Raw genomic sequence first — 17,719 nt, forward strand, 5'->3', positions numbered from 1 at the left:
TATTAAAAATCGACCAGATGTGCTGCATAAATATCTTTGGATAGACTTTAAATGACTGTAATCAAAATAAGGCAGTTTGGTGATTCCATAATTGATCATGATTTATCCTTGTGGGTGCGTTAAAAATATTACGTATATAATGAAAAACATACTAGTAAAACAAATCAAAAAAACAATCAGACAGAAAGGGGCATAAGTTGTTATAATAATCAAAATGTCAGCTATGCCCTTATTAATTTTATGTAATAACATTTATTTTTATCTCTATTTGGGTCATGTCAGGTTATTAGTGATACTATTTTCTTCAGGCGGTGTAAAGTGAATCCGCTACAAAATGTTTCGGACCATTCACTTTCAAAAGCAAATAATAATATATTTCGATTAAATTGAATTTTTTTAATGAGACAATGTATGTATACACATTTTTAATTTTATTTATAAAACAGTGCCTAAACGTCGATTGTTTTGGGTGCATTTCCCCCTACAAAAACTTGAAATTTCAACATTTTATCAAAGGGCGCGAAAAGTCTGGACACCGGTTTCTACGGGATAACACTAATATCATCTCATTAAATTGGTACACAGTGGTGCAATATTTTACTATATTAAAGAAATATTACACGTGTCATGTAATCAAACTGAATTTCAAATATCTACTGGAACGGTTTGTAGCATGATTGTTTTTATTATATTCTTATTACATCATTTAAAGTAAAATATTACGATAATTTAGATGTTATCGTGACGTGATTATGTTGCACCACGTGAAAACACAGGGGGGAAAAATGAGTTTGATCGACTGAACATCCAAATTAAAATCAAATTTTCATGGAATATGTTGAAAGACATTATGATGATATGAGTATATCATTTTTTTTTTTTACAAGAAACCGGATAATTATTATTTGGCCGAATCATATAATGTAACATAAAAGATTATAAAAGGAATGAATTTTATGCACTGGTATTTATTTCATCTTACAGATTTTTATAGAACGAATGAACACGAGTTAGGATAAACAATGTCAGACCATAAAGAAACCAACCCATCCTCAACACCAGAACCATCTAAAGAAACAGCAGGGGTACCACCAGAATGTACACAGAATGCAAGAGACCCACCTCCTGTGAATATAATGGAAACATCAGCAGTGTGTGTAACCGATAAAGCGATTGATGGTATGAAGCTACATGATGACGTCAATGCCAGGAGTCCGAAATCTTCCCCTAAGAGACTGAATAAGCGGGCCAGTAAGCGGTACTGGACAGTCCATTTGTACAACTCTGAGGAGGCCACCTCTAAGCTGACCGGTCTCTCGGTGGCGAACTGTAATCCTACTTCAGAGCATGCAGCGGTCCCAGAGACCAAGGAAGTGGGGAAATCAGTGCCAGGAGGTACGCATTGTTATAACTTACATGTATATTGCTAGCTGGTTTTAGCTAGGATATGTAAGGTCAATTGGCAAGGTTATGGTTAAGGTTACGGTATTCTAGGGTGTTCTACGGGTGTGTTTTATTTTGAAAACTTAAAGATCTGGTTTGCTTAAGCCTCACCCACCGCATGTTTCTCTCTGAATTCATGTTAACCCATATACATTGTACATGTACTCTCTCTCTCTCTCTCTCTCTCTCTCTTACATGATACATTGTAATATTCTTTATTTATCTAATTCTTTTAATCATGTGTCTAAGCACAGAGAAAATTGTTATACCATGATTGTATATCAATCATATTACAGACTGAGAAACATGAAACATGTAAACATGATGAAGCTGTCAATAAGTGACACATATTTCTCTTATTTATCAGGGGAAATGCAGCTTGAAACACCACTTTCAGAGCCCACCCCAGAACTGGCCACAATAATTCAGATCCCAGAGAGAATGGCATGTAACTCATGTGTCATGGAATTCCAAACTCGGGAGGATCAGGTACTTGTACTGTGAAGAATGAACAATACGCACTGTAAATTCAGGATGATACTGGCATTATACAATATACTCTGCATTGTATTATTTGTAGTTTAGGTTGAAATATTTTTTAAAACTTGATATTGTTAAAATGAAAAAGTGTGACTGTTTATGTGTGTAAAAAAAGTGTGTTGTAAATGTATGATTTTATTGGCCAAATTGGCATTAGACATGTTAGACAAGTAAAGATTTTAGCTTCCTTGTGTCATGCATTTTGGATACAAATTTTTACTTCATACAAAAATATTGAAAAAAAAATAGGTGGCTGTATAGTAAGAGATTGTACATGTATTAATTTGGTAGCAAAATTTTATTTTCAATTTTAGAAAGACCATTTTAAATCAGACTGGCATCGCTACAATCTGCAGAGAAAACTCAAAGGAAAGACAACTCTGACTGAAGAAGAATTTGATGATGCATGTGGTGAGTTGACCAAGTACATGTAATAAAATCCTTATAAAAAGATTAAAAAGAATATTCATATTAATAGCACCGCCATCTATTCTATTTTATATAATATCTGAATAATGAAAAAAAGTAAAAAGGTGATAATGCTCTGTGTACAAATCTCCCTCGCAAAATGAATATAGATTATTTATCTCCCTTCAGTATATGCATTTAAAGAAAGATGTGCAGCATTTCTAGCTGCCTCTCCTATCAGTATATGTAAACCCATGACAATAGTGAACTGATCTCCCATGTACTTTGTTCCTTGCTTGTGAAATAAAAGTTGGGTCTAGGGGTCTGTATTCCTCCTCAGAAAATTCAAATTTCTTATATTTACATAGAAAAATTATGGAAAATATGCCTCTTACTCCCCTGGCAAACTCAAATAACCAACGGACCCCCATGTAAAAAATTTCTGGATCAGTGCATGATTATGATATTGTTTATTATGTCACAATTGACGATTATATTGTATATCCCTTCACACAGTCTTTTGATTTTTAACCATAACAGGAGGATCGGTGTCGAGTATATCAGGTTCGGACTCAGACTCGGAGACAGAGAATACCCCACCCCCACGACTGCCCCGCCCCCTGCAGCTTCAACAGCAGGACGACGCCCTCAGTAGCTGTGACAGTGAGGGAGAAATAGGTGGAGTCTCTGAAGGAGACACCAATGCAGCACTGGACGACTCCGCTAGGAAATATCCTAAAATTTTCTTCCGAAATTCGGAGGGACTGCTGGTCTCTGTCTATAGATGTGTTGTCTATCATAAAAAGGTACTAGCTGCAGGTCTGCGTGCCATAAATTGCATTATTTTTAACTCACCTGAGCTGAAAGCTCAAGTTAGTTATTCTGATCACCTGTTGTCCATCTATCAATCAGTCTGTCCCTCTGTAAACTTTTCACATTTTTGAGATATGGTACAAATCATCCTTATGGGAAGGGGATTCTAAATTGTTAAAATAAACGGCAAATCCCTTTTCATAAGGGATATAATTGCAAAACAGTGAAAATAGGGTGCATGTCTTAAAAAAGCTTCTTCTTAAGTACCACTGCACAAGAAATGCCAATATTTACACTAAGCTTGAGTTTATAGTGAAGATTCTAAGTTGTAAAAATCGTGACTGTCGGACATATACTGGGGCCCCAAGAGGGGTTCAAAGTGTAGTAAAGAAAAATATAGAAAAAATGTCTAAAAATCTTCTTCTTAAGAACTACAATGCTCCAGTTTGTGATATTACTTAGAAAGCATCCTAAGATAAGATAGATTCTAAATTGTTAAAATTGTGACCCCTGGATTAATACTGGGTCCTAAGAGGGGTTCAAACTTAAACATAAAAATATATAGGAAAAATGTTTAAAAATCTTTTTTCAAGAACTACAATGCTACAATTTGTGGGATTGCTATGCAAGCATTCTCAAATAATGTAGATTCTAAATCTTTATTTCTAGGTTAAGGCCCAGAATCAGACTGAATTAATCTCCTTGATCAGAAATATTCCACAGGAAATGAAGTGGGCTGTGTTAATGTGCGGAGGTGGCCATTTTGCGGGAGCTGTGTTTGATAAGTAAGCATGAATTACTGGTGCTATTTGTAGTGTAAATATCATAATATGTAGTACATATTGTACAGTACTTGCACACCATAGAAAAATGTTGTATTTTATTTCTCAACATATATCTGACTCAGACTTTTAAGAAATTTCTATATCTCAAGATATTCATATTAAATACATCCAAAGATATCTTGTTCTATATTGCAATATTACAAATTTAAGTTCTAGTGGGTAAAGTAAGAAACATTGATGTATGTAAATAAACGTTAAGTCTCTTAATTGTCCTTAAAAGCATTTTCAGTAGATATTCTAAAAAATTAAGTTTAAACCAAGTCAATGTTATGTGAAATTCATTGATAACAGTGTTGCCCTGCAATATACAGTTTTTGCTTCTATTAGGGAAAAACTCGTCCTCCACAAGACATTTCATCGCTATGTGGTCAGAGCCAAAAGAGGGACAGCACAGGGAACCAGGGACAGTCAGGGAAATGCTCCCAAGTCTGCAGGGGCCAGCATAAGGAGACACAATGAAGCAGCTCTGAAAGAGGTACCCAAAGGGGCTCAAATATTACATCCTTTATTCACCATATAGTGTCAACCTTAATTGATAGGTAGTTAATATTTTGTAAATCAAATTAGGTTGAAATTTGTATACTTTAAAAAATTGAGCTTAAAAAAAAAATTTATAAAAATAATTTATTTGCATGTAGTGTAAAATTACAGAGCCCTAAAATTATGACCTAGTTAGGATCAAGAATCTTTGCTTGGTATTTTTCAGGACATTAAAGCATTGCTAGAATCATGGAAATCTGACCTAGCCAGCTGTGATAAGATATTCATCAGAGCTCCTGGAGGCAACAAGAGATTATTTCTGCACGGGAAATCCCCTCCCTTTAACAAAGATGATGAGAGAGTTCGGATGGTTCCTTTCCCGACCCGCAGACCCACGTTAAATGAGGTCAGGAGGGTGTTCGAAATGCTGTCCTCCATCGAGTGTTATGGTAAGGATACAACTTGTCCCTCTCCTTTTGAATATATTTTGTGTATTAGCTGTTCACTTTTCTTTCATTACAGTAACCTCAAATTTACTAGCAATGTCTTATTCTATTCCAGACTACTTGTATTTATTTATTTTTAATCTAATTCATAGCAGGACATGATCTTCTGATTGATATTGAGGGTCATTTACAATGTATATATGTAACTAACAAAATTATGTAATTCAGAAGGAAGTGTTATAACTAACATGTGACAAAAAGGATCATAGATAGAAATAGATTTGAAAATTGTTTAGGGGATGAATCAGACATACAGGATTTCATACCTATTTCACCACCTGTGACCTTTAACCCCACTCTGGGTCACCTGGAGGTCATAGTTAAAGATCCTCTGAAGGGCAGACAAAGGAGGTTCTCGGGAGAGAGGTCAGTCAGAGAGGCGTCACCATTGGCAACAGAGAAAGCCAAGGAAAGGGTGTTAATACAGGCACAACAGATCAAGTTAATAGGTTAGTGACTGACACTAATGGAGGAGCTGATTGCACTGTTAACTGAATACTGTTCATTCATATTGATGTATAGGGGCCAGTTTTATTTTGTAGATTGGTCATAATAACATTATATTGAACAAAGATCATGACAGTTATGTTTAATACTTCTTCTGAGTTTTGACTTCTTGAGTAAGAAATGCCGATCAAATATATAAAAACTGAAACAAACGTGAACTCTAGTTATACCACAGTAGTTATAATTAACATGCAATTATTTATGTAAGCAGATTGTAAAAACATGAAGGAATGGATTATCTTTTCTCTAATTATAAATATTTAAGTGTTTACCTGCAAATGGCATTAATGTGAATGAATTGTTAACCTTTTAAAGTTCTACATGTGCATGCATATCTCTTGTGTTATTGTTAAGTTTGATTTACTTCTTTGGAATGTCAAAGGTTATGTGTCATGAAATGAATGACACAAGCTAAATATGAGGTGTACTTGGGTTATCATGATTATAAAAATTCTGTTTGGTAGAGGATGAAATTCAGGGAGAACACCACCTTTCCTCTTCGGGTGGATCCACCACCAGCAATGCAGATCTTGTGGAATCTATGGAAGCTCTCTCCACTTTGGAGCTACGGGAGTATGAGGCTACAAGAAAACCGAACAAAAAGAAACACAGGAAAAGGAGATTGTCCAAACACCAGCAGGAGCCAGACTCCAATCCACTAGGTTTGTTGATTGAATTCTGAAAATCGAAATTTTTATCATTTGAAAAAGGGCCCACCCCTGTGCATTTAGTATACCAATTATGAAGTCATTGACAAGGGGATAGAACATCTATTGAAAAAAATTGAGAAATAAATAAATATGTGAACAGCAATATGATAGAAGACGTGGTTAGATTGGCAGTTTTGTAAATGAATAAACATAATTTTTTTTGAACCGATGACAGCTACTTATTTCATCATAGGGGCATTGCTTGTACCAGAATTAATTGCTTTTATTCTTTATTGTATGCTTTCAGAAGAAGAAAAATACCATTTAAAGAATTCCCTGTTCACCGCATGCAAGACTGGAGATGTTGATACACTAAGGAATTTACTAGCTGTGTTGTCACAAAATGTTCCAACCCTGGAATCTCCAGAAAAGAAAGCAGACTCCATAGTTTTGGAGAACCAGGACATTTATCTTCAAAATCAGAATAACATAGACAACACATGTAATAAACATAGTGAAGAACGTGACAAAATTCCACAAGATGTCAATTTTAAGAGCAAAGAGGAAATATTATCTGATGAACTTTCTTCGATATCCTCAACAGTGCCAAATACTGAGATACTGCCAAGTGATAATCTAGTTCAAAAAGATGCTTTGCAGAAGTCTCAAGGAAAAACATCTAGTCGACCCGGATCATTTAAGTCAGACGAACTCTTGTCTCCAGTTGATACCAACGACATGCTCAATGAGCCCATAGGTGACAACAAGTACAGTCTGTTACACATTGCAGCTAAAGAGGGACACAGGAAAGTCATTCGGTTACTTATGGAATGTGGTGCAAATCCAGCAACAAGGTACTTGATGATTATTATTAAAATGGAATTTTACTTTTACATATTTATGTCCCATGCAATGACATTGTGAGGGGTTTATTGTTTTGACACATCCCTGAATCGATTAGTCCTGTCATTCTTGCAATGGGCAACTTCCCTTAAACTGCTGCATGGAAGTCTGTGAAACTTTGTATTGTGAAATTCCTAATTAAACCCAAGGAATTCCTAATAGTATAAAATCGTGAAAACACATCTCGCGAATTTTAAAAATCTCGCTTTTTTTTTTTTTTTGGACAGATGTAAATTATTTTGAATCATGAAAAAAACATTTCACGATCACGATTATATATTCTTGTGATTTGATGCAAAATCATTGAATTGCAGAATTAAGTACTCGCATAAAAAAAAGAATCTACAGTATGTATGATGGACTTTTTACCAGGACATTCCAATTCCATTATTTTTCCATTATTTTTCTGGACCTTTAGGCCCTTTTGAAGGTAGAATTGTTAAGTGCAATTTTTACTAAACTGCTGCTCAAAATTTTTCAAAACTGTGTAGGCATTAAGGTTACAATGTGTAGATGTTGATTACCATGAAATTCCGATTCCTTAATTTTTTTTGGAGATTTGGCCCTTTAGAGTCTCATACTATTTTTTTTTAAAAGTTTAATTTACTAGTTGTGTAGTGATAAATGTTGCTTAAAATATAAAATCCAGGTTAAATGAAAAATTCTTTTTTCTATTTTTTTAAAAAGTTTAATTTACTAGTTGTGTAGTGATAAATGTTGCTTAAAATATAAAATCCAGGTTAAATGAAAAATTCATACATGGTGTAGAACATGTAGATTAAAATGTTTTGCAAAGCTTTGTATATTTTCTTTTACATGTTCTACATGAAAAATAATGATAACGAACTGTCAACCATTTAAAAAATCCATATGGTGAAATACAAATTCAAAGCATAGCAACACAGACCTCTAAAAAAATAGCAGTTTGATCAGATGCCTATATAAGAGGAGTTGGCATCTCCTTCGACCGGTCACACCTGCGGGGTGCTCATTCTCAAGATCATGAAAAACGGAAGAAATTGTAGCCTTAATGAAACATTGTACTTGCTTACAAGGTCATTGTAACGACCATAGAACTTGCATAAAGATGATTTTTATAAAGGTTTTTGATATTTATAAGTGCATTATCAATCATTTAACTGTACAGCAAACAAACAATGTTTGTTTTGATAAAAAACTTGTGTATATTCATAAGACTGAGCATTTTTTGCTTTCATGACTCGGGTGCATAAATAATGGTTTTACAAGTACGAAAAACATCAGTCAGCATGTCTTAATGAAACATTTTCTGACAACTTTAACTTTCGTTTTCATGACTCTTTTTGACTTTATGATTGGCAGAGATAAGTTTGGCCAGACTCCATACAACTTTGCCAAGGATAAAGAATCCAGAAATGAGTTCAGAAAATTCATGGGACAATATCCTGACCGATATGATTACAAAACAGCTCAGGTTGGTGGGAGAATTTCACACACTTAAAAAACCTCCTTTTGTTCATGTGACAGAAGACAAAAGTCTGTAAATGTTAAAAACCAAAAGTTCAAGCAAAAGTCAAATATTTTGTGTTCATCCTGTTGACATACATGTATATGTATTGATGATAAAGTGTACATGCAGTACAAAATTCATGCAAATGTTAAATATTGATTAAAAATAATTTAGACCGTTTCTCTTATATGGCTAAAATTTCTGTGTACATGCAATGTATATGTATACAGTAATACTCATTTAGTACGAACACGGATATTGCGAATTCATGGATATAGCGAAGTCATCTTGGATTCCCAGCTATGTAAATTTGATGAATTTCTTATACGGTTATAAAGAATTACGGATATAACGAAGTAATTTCTTAGGTCCCAGTGACTTCGTTATAACTGAGTTTTGCTGTATTTGAAACAATATGATTGAAGCATATTAGGATTAATAATTTTGATCAATCATGTTTTAATTCAAATACATTGTATATTTTTGTCAGATCCCTAGCGCACTGACAAATGATATGGAACTAGAAAGAAAACAGAAGGCAGCAGAAAAGAAAAAACAACAGAAAAAAGCCAAACAGGAAAGGTTAAAAGTAAGTTAAAGAAGGGAAAGGAAGAATTATAGAAAATGAGTGCATTTCACTTTGAATAGTAGAGGTTTAATGTAACTAGTTGTCCTATTTTAATTTTATTTGTTTTAACCTGATTTTGACAAAGCACAACCATGCTGGGCTTTTAATCATACATTTTATTCCCAAAGAAAATTCACAAAGAAATTTTTTTTGTTTCTAAAATAATTTTTTAGGACAATAAAGGTTTTTTTTAATAGTTTTCAATTTTCATTGATTAACAAAATTTTGATGGCACATAAATACTAGTATGTTAAAACCACTTCATAATTATTCAAGAAAACATGTTTATGAATTTTAAAGGAGAGAAGAGAAGAAGATGCTGTAAAAGAAGCTGAAGAAAAAGAGAAGAAAAGATTTCTTGCTCTGTCTGACAGGGAAAAGGTCAGAAGATGTTTTGATAAATAGCTCTGTGGAGAGAGAGAGAGAGAGAGAGAGAGAGAGAGAGAGAAAGAGAGAGAGAGTATGAAATTTTTAATGTAAGTTGTTATCATCAAAAGTGAAGAGAATAAAGTTTTGGCTGCCATTCAATTCATTAGACATTGATGTACATGGGGGGAAACATTAAAAGTTAGATTTGTTCTAAATACCACATTTATTCTAGCGATAAAATCTTGTGTATTCGTGTCCCTTTTATCCCTATTCTGAGCAGATCAAAGCTAATGATGGGCAGGACGTTACAACTCAATTCAAAAGCATTCAGCTTTGAAAATGATATTTAAAGGTATTGATTATAGAAGTTAAATAGGTACCAAGAAGTGTATGTCACAACATGTTTTGGCTATTGCCTAAAAGTCTCATGATGGCCTTGATAGTTAAAGCGTATGTAACTTAGAATGTTTAATATTATTGCAAAAATTGTCTTGGATGACTTACTGATAAAACAAAATCACCAGTTATCTTTATTGGTTATAATATAACCAAGTCATGTTAAAATCTAGAACCATGCATACCCCCAGTAGGACAACAGAGAGATTAACATCTTTCTGTTGCACAATTTTTTTTTATTCTTTAGTTGAACCTTACTGCCAGTGCCTTTAATCAGTAAAGCAACTTTGACGAAATTCTACTATTGATCTTTTTCAGAGGGCATTAGCGGCAGAAAAAAGATTGTTAAAAAACTTAGAGGAGACTGGACAGAATACACCAGTAATGAGGTAACATTGATTTCAATAAAAAAGCAAAACAGTAAAACATGGTTACAGTAAACTCGCTTATAAAGACTCACCAATGGAAAACTGAAGACAGTTTCATTTCTCATTCCCTTGAGCCTAAACAAAAAATGTATGTTATAATCTTTTTTGCAAAAGGGGGCTAATTATAAATCTAACATTTTTTGCCTTTAAATGGATTTAATTTAAAAGAAACAATGCCTCATTTGAAAGGGAGGTTCTGGCCCCGGGGCCATCAAACTTAGACGACCTCACTCTTGACTTTTGATCTCAGTCTCACTTTTCCACTATATGTTCCTTTTGTAAAAGTGAGACTTACATTTAGATCAAAAGTAAGCTCGTCTAAGTTTTATGGCCCCAGGGCCTGTTCTTGATAGGCCCTGGCATGGTAAAGAGCCCCCATTGCTACATGGCCCTTAAGGGCCAAAGTGTAGGTCTAGATTTCAAAGTGTTTGCTGGGTATTTATGATGTTTTATCATGAGAATCTGAAGGGTTTTTAAAGAAATGAATCATTAAAGATGAAGATTACACCTCTTGGCTATTTTTGGCAGTTACATGTTGAGTAACCATAGCGTATCCAGACCAAATATGTCATTTGAATTTTTCAAATCATGTCCTGGTTTTAAACAAACGGTTTATTTAATTGGTTTTAATTATAGAACACATCTGAACGTCCAGTAAAATTCATCTGCAGTGTACTACTTGGTAGATTTTTGTTGACAAAGGACTATGTGCGGTTTTATGCATTTTTTGCCCCCAAAATAAAAGTTTTAGAAAGAGCTTTAAAATTAAAGTGAAAGATAGTTAAAATCATATTGGAAGTAAAGGTGTAAAAGGTTATCACCACAGTGACGTCATAATGTAGGAATGACGTCATGAAGATTGCATTATTTTGATAAATTGGTGTTTTGTAGGAAAATATGGGTGTTTTTCGATGGTTTTTCGACTGGGAAACATCGAGCGCAGGCTTGCTCAAGTACCATTTTTAAGTATAACGTGTATAACTATCTGAAGAAAAACATATGTAAAAATCGCACTTGAGCAGACCTGTGCTCTAGACTTCCGAATGCAAAATATAGTGCAAAAATGAGAATATTTTCATTTGTTTGCAAATTTGCGAGAATTAGGTCATTTAGGTGACGTCATAGATAAACAGCGAATGAGCAATGATGACTAAAATCAGTATTTTAGTTATAGGCATCCTCTATACAATGATTTGTGGAGATTTTATTTTTATACGATACTATTTAAAAATTGGCTGAAATCGGGGGCAGATATTTGACCATACCGCACATAGTCCATTAGGAAATAGATATTATGAAGATATAATGAAGCCACTGTAATGGACACTAATGCTATATCTCATTTTATTGAAATAAAGCGACAAAAGAACCTCAAAAATATCTCATAAAAATGCACTCAATGTTTTTTTTATTTTATTTTAGTACTACATCAAAGGAACCTATTTTTAAAAACAGTCATAAAAATGCACTTTTTATCATCTCATTCTTTTTTATAAAGAGTAAAGAATCATGCCAAGTACAGATGTATGAATTCACGAAAATCAAAAACAAAATTACACATTTTACAATTTTAAATTCACTCATTTCAACACATTTCTGTGGTCAGCACTCGTCATCCTCCTTTACAAGAACAGTAACTATGTATGTAGAATGAGTCGAATTCCAATGGAGGGTATGATCTAAATGTTTCGTCCACAACTAGAATATTGAGCAATGCAGATTCTTCTCGACAAGTGCTGCAGTTTCCCCGGGATCTAAAAATAGAAATATTCAATCAGTATTGAAAAAAAAATCTTAAAAATTTGAAAACAGCTATTGTGAAATCTCAAAACCAACAAAAGTCATCTCACTGTATAAATGTTTGAAACTCAAATTGTTTTTTAATTGAACGACAGGTTTAAAAGATTCTGATTAATAGACATAGAATAAATAATGACATAGTGTCTATAATGTATTGAAGAACTAGATGATATTCCGCGCAAGCGGGGGATTTGAGACTTCATACATTACAATGGTACAATGCTCGATATGCAGAACCATCTTTTTTGTTTCTTTTTGTATATACTGTGACCAAATTTTTCCTTAGTTGCTTTCTTAACGTATTCTTTAAAGTTGAAATTAAAAACAGCAGGGCTGGATATTTAGAAGTGCGGGCAGGGATGAAAATTCTAAACTGATCAACATGATACATGTATATACATGTACCTGGCCTTAATTCTTTTTATTGCTTTTGACTGGAGAAATAGCAAACTTTAAAATTTAATATTGAACCAGTGAGTGGGTATTTTGATTTATTGCGTCGAATCTCTAAATTTTGTTCTTAAGGTCTAATACCTCAGACTATTATTTTTGTCACTGCTCAAATAAGAATTTCAGATAAAAGATTGTTTTGAAGAAAGAAAAAAACCAAAACATTTTGGCCCCTTTCAAATTCCCTGTTTTATGCATATATCTATAGACGTAAAACACGATATGATCAATGTTTACAAATTAATGAATGATGTTTACTACCAATCTGTTGTATTAAAAACAGTACGTTTAAGAAGAAAAAAAAACCCGCTAGTGTTACTATGCATATTTATTTGCATATTTTAGATCAGAGTTGTCAGATATAAGGTATTTGCTAAATGGTTAACTCGCCCTTCACTTTCTGCCGTGGCGTTAATTAGTCTTACTGCGTTCCTCGGCACCCGTACTGGAAAGTTCTTTCCATGAAAACTTAAATCGTATCAAATTAATCCATTTTATTTATTAAAGTTTTATTTTATTAACAATAGATTGCCGATCAAAGTTATCAGCCTGACGTCATGCATGACGATGTCCTATCAACCCGCGTCCTCGATAACCTCGTTCTGGAAATTTCTATGTGATTTTCTCACCAGATGTCGTGCTTCGCAAGCGTCTATCCATCAAAACTAAAATTGCGCATTCAAGATCTTAATTTTAATGTATACCCTAAATAAGTCCCCAGTAAAAATATTCACTCTTTACGTGATCATTCAATAATATTTCACTGCAAGCATATATTTTGATGCAAACTCCAACTGACTTGGATCCTCAATATTGATAGATGTTATATACTCAACCAAAAATCATCGGTATACAAGTATCATAAAATTTACTAATGATGTTTAAGATATATTTCCTGTGGATTTTGTGGTGAGATTTAATATTTCATAACTTGCTCCTATCTTCTATCCCGAAGACATGGGAATGTGGTAAAAGAGCTCATGCAAACAAATACATATAATGAAAAATAAAGAGAAAACAAAACTATCTGACTTTGCATTAATATTTTTTTTAAAATTACAAATAAACCATCCCCGTTTTGTTTATTAATACCTACCTCGTTGGTATATCCAACGAAAAATTATGAACAATTTTATGTTAAAATTCCATATCATTAAGACTGTTAAGACTGTTGAACATGTCCAAGTTTTTTAGCATGCTCTAGAACAAGTCATATAAATGTATCACGTATGACCAAGAATGCTTAAAAACAAGAACTATAAAATAGTCATTTTGTTTTATTACATGTGCTAGAACATGCTTTTAGTTGATGTCTTACATGAATCATTGCCTGTGAATCTCTCCACATTACATTTTAATTTAAAAGGTTTAATGTAAATCGGTGTAAGAAAAAAAAATATTGAATGGTGACTGAAAATATATACTATGAATTGAATTTTTTATTTCAAATTGCTTGCAATTTTTTTCAAACTGGAAATGAATTTTTCAGAATATAATGAATAGTGCAATGCGTTATTGTACGAACAAAAATATAGCTACTGTGAATTGCAGTATGATTAGTCTTCATTTATTTTTTTTGATGTTTTTTTCAAGTCTTTTAAGATGTATTGAAAGAAATCGACGATGACGAACATGTTTTAACTGCAAAATAACTGCCTTAAATCGATTATTTGACAAAAAGAATTGGGCTACATTTGAAGTTTATATCTAAAAAAAAAAATAGGTCGATGCCATTTTTATTTAAAAAAAAATTAAAATAGCCTATTACATAAAAAGAAATGTATTTTTGTAGGTAATAACTTTTGACATGCTCTTCCTCCATGAAAACTTTTAAGTTTTAATGGTATTTAGAAGAACATAAAAAGTGTATTTTTTGTGAAAGCTAAAACACAGCATTTTGAGGTGCTGATATTTATGTTACCGTCGCAAATATTTTTCCCTAATTGAAATTCTGAAGGGCATACACATTATTTTTTTTTTACGAACTTTCAAATTAGCCAAGTTATGATTATGACGTCAAAATGTTTTTTGCATAAGCTTATTGTTTGGCTTGCAACGTCATGCATGTATATGTTAGAAATAAAAACTTAAGCGAATATGATTCTCTTTAACATAAACAATAGAAATTGCGATGTTAAAAACGTTAAAGAGATAAGAATTTGAGTAATTCAGTTATTAATGAGTATATCATCTGACAAGTTCTTCGAACTTTGTAACATCCCTCTTTTTATTTTAGACTTTCTACTCACTGGCATAATCCTCTAGGTATGTACTGATACATGGGGTCTGGCTGCATACCGGGAAAGTGAACAATGATTCGCCTTATCCCGTTGGTGTTTGTCAGATATTCGGGACACATTGCAGAAATTGACCTGTATATGAAAATACATTTTTCGATAAGTTTCTGCAGATCGATCGAGTTATTCCGTCTTTAATATACATGTATAGATATACAAATCATGAAAAAAAAGAACACGTTTTGAGGAATATTAATTTTATTTTTTTTTGGGGGGGGAGGAGGGGGGATTTCAAAGTTGACTATAAGAATGATATTTTAAAGACTTTTCAAAAGAACTTCAATAAAGGTACAATACCGGTACAATGTAAAACTACATGTAAGTACTATGTAAGCTTTGAGAAATACATGTATAAGTGCACTTACGTCGGACAACAAACATCCCCGTCGGTTAAACTCGAACGGCCACATCTCTTTTGTTTCCAAGACTTTGGCTTCCTTAATGACGCTTTATCTCCCTCATATATTTGACATCTCTCTGTGTACTTTTTCGTTTTTATCAGATTTATCTTTATTTCTTCTTTTGTGAAGAATAAACCTATGTGAAATACATGTTTAAAGAGTATTATTTATTTACTCTTATCCACAAGGATGATTTTTTAGAATTATAGTTTTTTATTTTATTTTTTTTTGTTAAGAAAGAAGTCTTTTCACACGCGTTATCAGACATATCAGACATACTTCTGAGAAAAAGAAATTCATGTTTTTACATTGTCAAACATATCATATATCCAAATGATGGTATCAGTTTAATCAAATTTGATTATCTAGTTTTTACATCAAGGTTAGGTCAAGGTCTCTACCTTCTTTCTGTACGTAAAGGGTGATAAAAAGTAACAGTATTTATCTGCAAATATGTAATCATCTGTTTAAAACATAAGGTTTTTATTCTTCAATGAAATGATGGAATAACAGAATGTCTAGCAGCTTATACTACTAAATTGAATTAGCCCTCATTTTCTATAATTTTAAAGATATTTTGATTTTTTCTCCTAAGCATACAATTGTAATTTTTTCTATTTTTTTTTTACATATTATGAAGATTCCACATAAAGATATAAATTGACAAAAAAAACTTTAGTAAGAGAAAAAAATCTGATTTTAGTCATTTTTTTCTACACAAATCTATTAATAGTATATACCCTTAAAAAGCTCATGAAGATGAAATTTTTTTAGACAAAGTATGTTTTAAAAACTTGTCTTGGAGCCCTAGTATCTTATCATTAGTTCACATAAGTTTACAAAAAAATCCAAAATTAATAGTTTTGTTTTTTTTTTCTTTAAATAAAATAATGAATCCACAGCAATTTTGAATTGAAAAAAGTGATATTTTCCTGACCCAAATTTTTGCTAAAACAAATCCTTGTAAAATTCTAAACTTTGAGTATAAGACTCTTTCCTTAAGTTTAATGTTTTCTTTTAAATGCATCCGAACATAGGAAAACGTCAAATTGATATAAAGTAGAATTCATTCATATCTACCTTACATTCATCGTCGCTTTACTTAGATAATAAAATACCCTTGCAAACTGACCTCTATACAAACTTTGAATCCTCTCGTACGGAACTCCAGCGCATTTTCCCGCCATGCAGAAAGGACTTATCTCATTTTTCGAGCCAGAGTTTTCTAATTGCTCCCCAATATGTTCAAGAGTGTTTTGCGAGCAAACTGTAGCAAAACAAAACAAAAACCCAATGCATGTTTCAGCCTTCATTTTGTCGTTGTAGAAATATTATTCTTCACCAAATGGTTGTTTCATGCAAACGATGTCGTTAAATCCAGCGCTCTTTTCTTTGCACGACTGTGACTGTGGCGTATTTATATGGGGGTCGTCATGCTCGGAAATACAAACTTAAATTTTATTGAGCTACCAAGGTTTTTAAACTTGTACCAAGACGGTAGTTCCGGGTTCGAAAGGTGATATATCCTGTAACAAAATCGCTCAGATGTTATCACTATCCTTAAAAGCACCCAGGTGTAAATGTGGTTTTTTTTTTAATGCCACCCCCGACTTTAAACTTGCCCAAAAAGCCGGGTATTGTCTACATTGTTAATTTTTACGTCAAAGCCTTGAAATAGATGTTAATGATAACTTGATGGAAATTCTGATTTTTCTAACCAATCAGAATTTGAAAACACTTGTAGGAGTCGTATGACCGGTATGAAATTATTGCAGCATAAAATAAAAGGGATGAATGTTTACAAAAATATTGACAATAATCACCAAGTTATGCCCTTGGTCTCTTTTCAACTTCAATTATGCATGATTGACACCGGGTTTTTTTTTTGTTTTTTTTTTGTTTTTTTTTTGAAGAATTAAGTTTGTCATTAACAGAAACAGAACTTTGCTGAAAGTTTGAATTAATCATGTTTAATTTTACTGCAAAGGTTTATCCAAATTTTTTGGAAAGCAGCATTTACACACTCACTTGTTTGGAATTATTGTTGTTCATATATATCTTGGATTAACCAAGCTCTGATTTAGCGATTCGGACGTTACTCAACATGGATTTATGTCTAATACGACAAATATGTTTCTAATTTTCATCAATTATATCTAATGCCCAAGCATATCATTTTGGTTGCTGTTGTTATACGGCATACAAGACAAAGAGTGATGTGAGTCATTAAGTTTATATTTGACTTAAGACAAGTGTTTTAAGAATTTGAACTCCATGATTTAGAAATATTTTTACGTATAAACCTATAGATTATATTTAATATTTAGCCTTCCTTTAGAGAATCAGTATCCACACAAGAATACTTC

General features: G+C 32.8%; 1 protein-coding gene and 1 long non-coding RNA gene across 5 annotated transcripts in view; one reads left to right on the top strand and one right to left on the bottom strand.

Moving 5' to 3' along the window:
- Positions 1-536: 536 nt before the first annotated feature.
- The window catches only part of LOC105331279 (tRNA endonuclease ANKZF1), a 48,804-nt gene continuing 31,621 nt past the window's right edge, over positions 537-17,719 (top strand). For 2 of the 4 annotated variants that reach the window (XR_010709945.1, XM_066072871.1), the window contains exons 1-15: positions 537-664; positions 985-1,395; positions 1,811-1,932; positions 2,298-2,394; positions 2,932-3,197; positions 3,874-3,989; positions 4,377-4,524; positions 4,756-4,978; positions 5,272-5,484; positions 6,007-6,204; positions 6,500-7,046; positions 8,437-8,548; positions 9,075-9,173; positions 9,513-9,593; positions 10,296-10,366. Coding sequence is in view for 3 of the 4 variants with exons in the window: in XM_066072871.1 (XP_065928943.1) it covers positions 1,023-1,395; positions 1,811-1,932; positions 2,298-2,394; positions 2,932-3,197; positions 3,874-3,989; positions 4,377-4,524; positions 4,756-4,978; positions 5,272-5,484; positions 6,007-6,204; positions 6,500-7,046; positions 8,437-8,548; positions 9,075-9,173; positions 9,513-9,593; positions 10,296-10,366 (2,666 nt within the window). In the remaining variant the exon portion in view is untranslated. Of the gene's footprint in view, positions 665-984; positions 1,396-1,810; positions 1,933-2,297; positions 2,395-2,931; positions 3,198-3,873; positions 3,990-4,376; positions 4,525-4,755; positions 4,979-5,271; positions 5,485-6,006; positions 6,205-6,499; positions 7,047-8,436; positions 8,549-9,074; positions 9,174-9,512; positions 9,594-10,295; positions 10,367-14,891; positions 14,921-17,719 lie in introns of all 4 variants that reach the window. The other 2 variants (XM_066072873.1, XM_066072872.1) reach the window with 2 other exon arrangements.
- On the bottom strand, positions 11,806-16,804 carry LOC105331280 (uncharacterized). The gene is made up of 4 exons (XR_010709947.1): positions 16,486-16,804; positions 15,318-15,489; positions 14,905-15,027; positions 11,806-12,159 (listed from the first exon to the last, which is right to left on the bottom strand). It is a non-coding gene; the product is annotated as an uncharacterized lncRNA (long non-coding RNA).

The sequence above is a fragment of the Magallana gigas genome, chromosome 10 (genome assembly GCF_963853765.1).
Source record: "Magallana gigas chromosome 10, xbMagGiga1.1, whole genome shotgun sequence".
NCBI classification, from domain to species: Eukaryota; Metazoa; Mollusca; class Bivalvia; order Ostreida; family Ostreidae; genus Magallana; species Magallana gigas.